At 42.5% G+C, this 9,158-nt stretch overlaps 2 protein-coding genes across 8 annotated transcripts in view; one reads left to right on the plus strand and one right to left on the minus strand.

Annotated features, from left to right (window-relative positions):
- The window catches only part of UGGT1 (UDP-glucose glycoprotein glucosyltransferase 1), a 168,407-nt gene extending 159,412 nt beyond the window's left edge, over positions 1-8,995 (plus strand). For all 7 annotated transcript variants that reach the window (XM_006102841.3, XM_014468153.2, XM_023744168.1 and 4 more), the window contains 3 exons: positions 7,002-7,118; positions 7,401-7,554; positions 8,879-8,995. In XM_006102841.3, the coding sequence (XP_006102903.2) occupies positions 7,002-7,118; positions 7,401-7,554; positions 8,879-8,904 (297 nt within the window). In that variant the 3' untranslated portion in view covers positions 8,905-8,995. The remainder of the gene's footprint in view (positions 1-7,001; positions 7,119-7,400; positions 7,555-8,878) is intronic.
- HS6ST1 (heparan sulfate 6-O-sulfotransferase 1) overlaps positions 1-9,158 on the minus strand; it is a 91,365-nt gene that overhangs the window by 23,761 nt on the left and 58,446 nt on the right. The window lies entirely within an intron of this gene.

A 9,158-nucleotide genomic window follows, 5' to 3' on the forward strand; every position in this document is an offset into this window, starting at 1 on the left:
CTTCCCCTGTCATGAACAGAGCAGGGCTGATATGGGAGGTTGTGGCCCCGCCCCCTGTCACACACAGCCCCCTGTCATGCTGATCCCGGTGCCGGGAGCCTCTCTGCTCTGCTGATCCCGGTGCCGGGAGGCATATTACCCTTTTACTATATAGGATAGAGGCCTGGTGCACGGGTGGGGGCTGGCTGGTTTGCCCTGAAGGGTGTCCTGGATCAGGGTGGGGGTCCCCACTCTGGTGCCTGGCCAGTCTGGGTGAGGGGCTGAGGGCTGTTTTCTGGGTGGCAAGTGACTGAAGCTCCCAACCGCTCCTTGTTTTCTTCTTTTTTTTTTTATTCTGGGCCAGCTTTAGCTCTGAGGCCTCGCTGCTGAAAACATCGATACAATGTTTCGGTCCGGCTGGGTTTCAGTTGGGCTGGTTTCTGGGGTTTTGTTTACCTTCTTATTTGCAACATAGTACATAGTTGCTTAGACTTGCAGCTGAGAGGCCGGCAAGTGAGGCAGGGAACGTTGGAGTCTGCAGCAAGCAAGCCTCATGCTCACTTCAGTGCTTGGCTGCCGGCCGCCATCTTGGCTGACAGTTAATTTGCATATACTCACTGATTAGCCAATGAAAAGGGTAGCGGTCGTACGCTAATTACCATGTTTCTCTTTTATTAGTGTAGATACTAGGGGCCCAGTGCACAAATTTGTGCACCAGTGGGGTCCCTCGGCCTGGCCTGCGAGATCAGGCCGAAACTGGCTCTTTGACATCCCCCGAGGGGTCCCAGATTACGAGAGGGCACAGGCCAGGCCGAGGGACCCCACCGGTGCACTATCGGGGCCAGGGAGGGATGTGGGAGGTTTGCCAGCTGGGAAGGGACCAGGGGAGGGCTCCAGGGCGTGTCTGGCCCATGTCTCGCTCAGTCTTGATCAGCCAGACCCCAGCAGCAAGCTAACCTACTGGTCGGAGCATCTGCTCCCTGGTGGTCAGTGCATGTCATAGTGAGCGGATGAGCAGCCTTAGCGTATCATTAGCATATTATGCTTTGATTGGTTGAACAGTCAACCAGTCAACCAGACACTTAGCATATTAGGCTTTTATTATATAGGATAGATAAATAGTATGCTAGAAGCCCAATCAGGCCAGGTCGGCTGGGGGGAGGGGCTGCAGGCAGTTGGCCGGCTGGCCCCAACCCCTGGTCGAACTCCTGGTTGAACTCCCAGTCGAGGGGACAATTTGCATATTAGCCTTTTACCTTTTATTATAAGGATTCTTTGTTAACTATGTTGCAAAATTTCCTTCTTTGACTCTCTTAAAGGGATCTTTTGTAGTCCCACTGGTCAGTATTTTCCTTTATGGTTAATGCTTTTTAACTCTTGTTAAGGTCATGTAGATTATATATATATTATTGATTTCAAAGAGGAAGGGAATGGGAGAGAGAGATGAAAACATCAGTAATGAGAGAGAATCATTGATTAACTGCTTCATGGACACCTTCTACTAGGGATCGAGCCTGCAACCCTGCTATGTGCCCTGATTGGGAATCAAACCAGTGACTTCCTGGTTCATAGGTCGACATACAATCACTGAGCCACACCAGGCAGGCCATGTAGATGTTTTTTTATATGTGCCTTATTTTTCTTTTATATTTAGATCTTTATTCCAGTAGAAATTTGTTTTTTGTATGGTGTGAGATAAGAGTTCAATTTTCATTCTTTATGTGCACACAGCATGATTTTCTTCTTTAATGAAACATGCTGTTCAACAGTGCCATCTTTGTCAGATATGAAGTACTCATGGATTTGGTTCTTGGCTCTCTATTTTATTCCATTGGTCTGTTTGTCTATCTCATACCGATACTAAAAATATTCCAATTCCTGTAGCTTTATAATGAGCCTTGATTTCTAGTAATTCAGATATTCCTGCCTCATTCTTTTTCAAGAAAGTCTTACAGTATTCTTTGTCTTTTGTTTTCCTATATATATTTGAGAATTAGATTGTCAGGGTCAGGAGGGGAAAAAACATTTGCTAGGATTTTATATTTGGGTTGTGTTTAATTTCACTCAATAAGTTTTCTTCATAGAGATCTTGTACATCTTGTTAGAGTTATTTTTTAAAACTTATTTTTTTGTTTGTTGCTAGTATCTTTGATTTTTGTTCATTGGTGTAGTCAGTTACGTTGCCAATCTGTATATACTTTTGTGTTTTTTATTTACATAATATTATCTACAAATGATAATTTTACCCTTTTTTACAATCTTACATTTAAAGATTTTCTTTCATGCTTTTTCTATTTGCTAAGACTTCAATATTGTTGAATAGAAATGTTGATGATGGACATTCTTGAATCAAAAGGAAAGTTTTCAGTGTTTCAGCACTAAGCATTGTGTTTGCTGTACTTGTTCTGTAGGTACCTCTCATTCAGATTAAGAAAGTTCCTTGTATTCCTAGTTTGCTGCTCTTTTTAAAAAAATCTCTTATGTTAAATTTTGCATGTTTTTAATTATATTTTTCTTTTATCCTGTAATGTAGTTATTTACTCAGTATAATTTCTGAAATATTTTACAATGTGGTCATGATTTACTACTCTTTTGTATATGTTCCTGAACTCTCTGTGCTGGTGTTAGTTTAAGAAATTTGCATTTATGTTTTTGTGTGACATTGGCTTGTAACATCCCTGTCAGGTTTTGATAACAAGCCTATCTATGTTGGCTTAATAAAATGAGGTATGTTTTGTTCTTTTTCATTTAATTGATTGGATTATTTATTTCTTAAATGTTTGGTGGAATTCACTAGTGTAAGTTGTATCTAAATGTCCTAGCATATTGTCACTGAGTTGTTTGTACTAAATTTTTATCTTTCTTATTGAGATATAATTTATATACAATGACATGGTTAAGTATACTGTTTAATAAGTATTGAAATATGCATATCAACAGCCAGAATGTTTTCATCACACCAGTTATCTTTTTTAAAGTCTGTAGGATCTGTTCATATTTCTTATCTCCCTCTCTCTTTTTCTCTCCCTCTCTCTCTCTCCCCCCCCCCCTCTTTAATTCTTGGCATTGTTTATTTGTGCTTTCTCTGTATTCCAGCTTAAAATTGATCAGTTTTACTAGTCTTTTCAGAGATCTAGCTTTTAATATTTTTCATCTTGTCTATAGTGTTTTTCTGTTTCACTAATTTCTGTTTGTAAAATGTCATGGCCAGCGTGGCTTTTGCGTTCAAAGGCTTGGAGAAAGAACTGACGCACAAATTGACACACAAGACGAAATATTAATTTTGAAATTATGGGGGGAAGCCAGGGAAGATTCAACTCTAGCAGTCAAGTTCCGCTGAGTCTCCCTTCCGTCTGCTTTTATTTACTAGAATACACAGTTGCCTTTTAGGATTGCAAACAGACATATCAATGGTAATGTTTAGTAAACAGTAAGATTGTCAGGTTTTGGGGGAGTTTGCTTTAGGCCATTGAGTCAGCAGTAGGTAATAAAATGTAAATATTCACCCTGTGAATATCAAAAGGAGTACCAGCCAGCCTTCTGCTGGACTCCTCACATTTATATTAATTACTGTTGATCTTGGTTTCCAGTATCTGTTTATTATTTACCTTTTATTTAATTTCATTTTTTCTAATTTATTGAGATAGATGTTTAGTTCATTATTTTTAGTCTTTTCTAATACATGCATGAAAATTTCAAGTTTTGCCTCAGCAAGACTTTGGCTGCATTCCACATGATTTCTATGTGGTAAACCCGTATCATTTGATTCAGTATGTTTCTAGTTTCCATTGTGATTTCTTCTTTGACTCATGAGTTGGAGAAGTGACCTCAAATACACGGGGATTTTCCCGTTATATGTATAGTTTTTATTGCAATGCTCGCTTTACTCAGGGGTCTGGATGAGAACCTGCAGTGTCTCTGAGTGCGCCTGCGCCGTGCTGGGGCTGTGAGTTCAGCGTGAAAACCGACGGCACGCTCCACTGTCTCCAAAGACAGCGTGAGTGGGCATCTCGGAGGAAAGGAGCTCTGCGCCCACAGGCATAAGCCTTCGGCCCCCAAGCTGCAGCCAGGTGGTGTGCTCGCCCCCAAAGCCTCTGAGCTCTCCATTTAGGTCGTCACCCGATGATCTTCACCCTCAGCCAGCGCTTGCTGCGCGCAGCCTGGGCTCCGGCCTCTCCAAAGAGGGCTCCCCTGAGCCTCAGCGCCGCCCTCTCGGGGTGCAGAGACACCATCTTCCAGGGCCCCTTCGCATACTCACACCTGGCCCTTGGTTGGCCCAGGTGGGACTGCTGTGCCCACCTGCAACTTTGCAGCGGCCTCCACATGACTGTCCGCCCTGCAGCTGTAGGGGTGCGGGCGCTGAGCCCTCCCTCGTCCCCTGTGCACAAGGCATCGTTGTTAATGATGCCACCTTCCAGCTCCTTCCATCCTCTCGGCAAGCGGGGCCCTGCCCTGGGCGGGGCGGGCTTCCTGGGGGCGGCCCCCCCACGCATGGGCGCTGCCCCGCACCGACTTGCTCTGACAAAACGTTGAAATGGTGGAGGCCTTCCGCTGTGGTTTTGTTCCTAATTTCTGGCTTATTTGCGCTCTGATCTGAGCATGTATTCCATGTGACTTCAGGCACTGAAGTTGACTGAGATTTGCTTTTTGACTCAGATATGGTCAGTCTGGATAAACAATTCATCTGGTTTTATCTGTAGTCGTTAGGTGTAATGATTTTCCATATGTGCTCAGGGCCAGTTTAGCAGTATGTTACGTGTTTTATGTCTCTTTTTTTTCTATTAGTTACTGAGAAATTGTTTTAAGATCTTTTTCTGTACTGTGAAATCTTTCTCGTTCTTGGTTTTGTCAAGTTTTGCTTTACGATTTTGAGACTGTTATTGAGTGGCTAGAAACTTAGAAGTCTTATATGTATTTTTGACAAATTAACTTTTTATTATCTCTGGTAATACCTTTTTAATTTTTCTTTTTGGGCCTTAAAGTGTGCTTATTCTAATATTAGTCTTCCTTTCAGTTAGGGTTACATTGTATTTTTTTTTAATCCTTTATTTTCAATCTTTCTCTACCCTTATATTTTAGTTCTGTTTTTTTTCACAAATAGCTTGTATCTGTTTGTTCTTTCATTTGGTGTAACAATCATTTAATTGGAACATTTAGCCCATTTATATAAGTACCCATAAGTTTGTCTTTTCTATATTACTCCTACTTATTACATGTGTCCTATGTTTCCTTTTTCTCCTTAGTCTGTTTCTTTCAGATTGAGAGTTTTAATTTCATTTTCCCTCGATTAAACTATACACTTTTTTACAATTTCAATGACTATTCTACCAATTATAGTATTATGTCTGACTTTCCAATATTAATTATTTGGTATATTTTACCCACCTACCACACAGTGCAAAACAATTGGGAAGTTTGATCTCAGATTTTAGCATGAACAAAAGAATCACCTGGAGAACTTCCCAGAGCCTGACTCCTGGGTCCCGTTGGCGCAGGGGGCTCATAAATGAGTGGCTGGGCCTGCGAGTCGCCTTCCTCTCCAGCTCCCCTGCTGCGAGTCTGCCTGCTCCTAGCTCATCCCAGCCTGGCCGCCTTGCTGCCTCGCATTGACACCTCTCTGACTTGAATCCTCAGAAGTAGTCCTGGATCAGCACAGTCAGTGTCTAGATTCAGCTTTATTATAAGGTTGCCCTCTGGTTACTCTTCATTCTTCCCTGTATTTCTGGGCTTCTATAAAGGGTCATTTTTCATCTGCCTGAAGAATATTCTTTAATTCCCCTTACAGTGAGTTCACTAGTAAAAAAATAAAATAAAATAACTGGTAAAATATACATAGCATAAAATTTACCATTTTAGTCATTTTTAAGTGTACAACTCAGTGGCATTAAGTACCTTCATAGTGTTGTGTAACTGTCCATCTCCAGAACTTTTTTATCCTCCCAAACAGAAACTGTGCACCAAAGAGTAATCCCCGCCCTCGCCAGTTTGGTTCAGTGGACAGAGCGTCAGCCTGTGGACTGAAGGGTCCCAGGTACATGCCCGGTTGCGGGCTCAATCCCCAGTAGGGGGCGTGCAGGAGGCAGCCCATCAGTGATTTTCTCTCATCACTGATGTTTCTATCTCTCTTTCTCCCTCTCCCACCCTCTCTGAAATCAATAAAACTATATTTTTTTAAAAAGAGTAATCCTCCTTTTTTCCTTGTAACCGCTAGTCTATTTTCTGTCTCTATGAATTTGCCTATTTACGTACTTTTGGAATCATAAAATATTTTTCCTTTTGTATCTGGCTTATTTCATTTGGCATATGTTCAAGGTTCATTCACGTGACAGCATGTATCAGAGTTTTCTTCCTGTCCAGATCGAATGACATTTCATTGCTTGCATGCACCATGTTGTGTTTATCCATCTGTTGATGGACATGTGGCTTATTTCTATCTTTTGACTATTGTGGGTAATGCTTCTATGAACATTGACAGACAGGCATCTGTTGGAGTCCCTGCTTTCAGTTCTTTTGTGTACATACCTGGAGTGGAATTGCTGGCTCATAATGGAACGTTTTATTGTGTCAAACTCAGAAGGTTTCCTGAGGAAAAAAGCTTCAAAGCATAGGTACAGTTGGCTAGAAAACATGTGGGCTCCATCCATATGGGATTAGGCCTCAGGAGGACAAGATGAATTCAGAGTTTACATTAAGCAAAACTGAATAGTGAGAGCCCTACTCTATTTTCAGTTGACCCTCAAAAGGCAGTAGTACTTTATCTTAGAATTGCCTTCGTGGTGGAAAGTCTAGGTGCAGGCTATTAGATGTTTTATGGATTCTCTAAACTTTGTGGTTTTAAAAAACACCATAAGTAAGTATTTTAGCTTTTCTAAGGTTTTTAGTAAGCACCCTTTCAGTTCTGAAAATTTGTGACTGGCATGTATTATGTAATGAGCAGCTAACATCACTAATTTGCTGTGCATTTATTTAAATTTCCCCCAGAACTTTACATTGTTGTATTGTTGTTGTTTTTTACCAAATAGGATTTGCCCAATAACATGATCCATCAGGTGCCAATTAAATCGCTCCCTCAAGAATGGCTGTGGTGCGAGACGTGGTGTGATGACACCTCTAAGAAAAGGGCCAAAACCATTGACTTGGTAAGCTGGCCGCCTCTCCTGCCTATCCCAGGGTGTGTGACAGACAGTTCCTGGGGCACAGAGTCTCACTTAGTCTGTCTCTGCAGCGTAGGTTTAGGGAGCGCAGGGCACAGCCCTCCTGTGTGTGCGGCTGTCCCAGCAGCCAGGCCCTGCCCTGCTCTGCTCTGCTGACAGGCCTTGGGTCCAGCGAGGGCCTGGAGCAGAAACACCTTTGAGCTCTCAATGATGCTCCCTTTCTCCAGCTCCACTGAAGCATGTATGTCATTTTTCTGGTTTTCACAGTGTAATAACCCAATGACCAAAGAGCCCAAGCTGGAGGCAGCTGTTCGCATTGTCCCCGAGTGGCAGGACTATGACCAGGAAGTCAAGCAGCTGCAGATCCGCTTCCAGGAGGAGAAAGCAGCGGCGGCCCGGGGGAAGGAGCCACTCGCAGACGGTAGGCGGCTTGGCTTCGGGAAGGATGCTCTGCAGGTCTGGTTTCTGGCGGCTGCAGCCAACAGGAGAGCGGCCTCTGTTTGGATGCCGTCCAGTGTGTTCCTCACTCCCTCAGTCTCACCTCCAAACAGGAGTCGCCACCCACGCAGTCGCTGCCTTTTCTTCCCTTTTTTTGAGAAAGGGTGCTTTCCTTGTATTGTTGTTATTTAGGTTCAGGAGTTTTGTGATACAGAAGCCAAACCTGACATTAGATTGAAATCTCTTGCCAGATCCCTTGGTTTTTCATGACGCTGTCCAGGCCCTAGTGAGTGAGCACATTCAGGACCAGCAAATGTGCTTGTCTGTGACTCAGGCCACAAGTGGAGAGCCCGTCTGCATGCCGGCCTCGCTCTGATGTGTCTCCTTGAACCCTGGCCCTTAGAAAAAGTTGTTAGAACACTGTGTAGCCTTCTGTGAACTGCTAAGCTGAATTCTGGACTTAACACTTATACAGCTCAAAATTAATTGTAAAAAAGCAATTACAGAACATGGATCTTGAGCGATTCACCCAAACATCCTGAAGATTATATCATGATATTGAATATCACAGCTTAAAAGGTTGGATATTTAAGATAAGAATAATTCGAATTCATTGGTAAAACTTTAAGGATTTCCATAGATGGGCAAAGAACGTAGACATCCTGTTCAAGTAAGAGGGAAACACATAATGAGTGAATTTGAAGAAACAGTAGGGAGGTGACAGGAACCTTATGAAGATATTCTAACCAGGGAAGCTTTTCATTCCAACACAGCCAGTGGGCCTGGCCCGCATGCTCTCGCTGTCCTTGCCACAAAGCAGCAAGGCTGTCCTCAGGTGGCTCCCAGGGTCTGCCTCAGTAATTCCTCTCTCTCAGAGTCACCTCCAAGAATCATTCAACAGAAGAAAAAGTTATGGAGAAATTACTTTACAAACATTGATAAGCCAAAGGTATTGAAAACAGCTTAAACATCCAAGCATACCAGTAGAGATGGTGAATGAGCTACATAGGAAGATGTTTATTAAATGAAAAAGGAAGGCTCCTTACTGAAATAGTGCATTTTACTGGAAGTAAATACTGTACTTTGAAAACAGTTCCTATTGTGTAGGGATATGCAGGTAGTTTCCTTGTAAAAATATAAATGTCTTTTTTTATTTTGTTTTTGCTTTCAAGCACATCAAACCAAAGTTTCTAAAAATTTAAAAAGAGATAAAATGGAGGTGTGGGCACAAATAATAGGTCATAGTACTAGAACATGCCCAGTCTGTATTTTATAACTTTCTTTGCAATTATTGTCTTTTTCTATAGGACCTCAGACTCATGAAGAATTATAATCTGCAGAGAAGGATAGGAAATCGCACCATTTGAAAAACACTTTTTATACTAAACGCTCGTTTTTTCTGACCTGTCTATACAACTGCTGATGACTTGGCTGGGCAGGTGCCCAGCACCTTTTGATTCGGAGCATTTGCCTTGGATGTGGCGGCTCTGGGTCTCTGGAGTGAAGACTCTAAGTGGGTTTGTACCTCAGAGGAAGACCAGTGGCTGAGCTTCGGGGACTCTGTAAAGAGCAGTCTTCTAACCAGAA

This window comes from Myotis lucifugus, unplaced genomic scaffold, assembly GCF_000147115.1.
Source record: "Myotis lucifugus unplaced genomic scaffold, Myoluc2.0 scaffold_433, whole genome shotgun sequence".
Classification (NCBI taxonomy): domain Eukaryota; kingdom Metazoa; phylum Chordata; class Mammalia; order Chiroptera; family Vespertilionidae; genus Myotis; species Myotis lucifugus.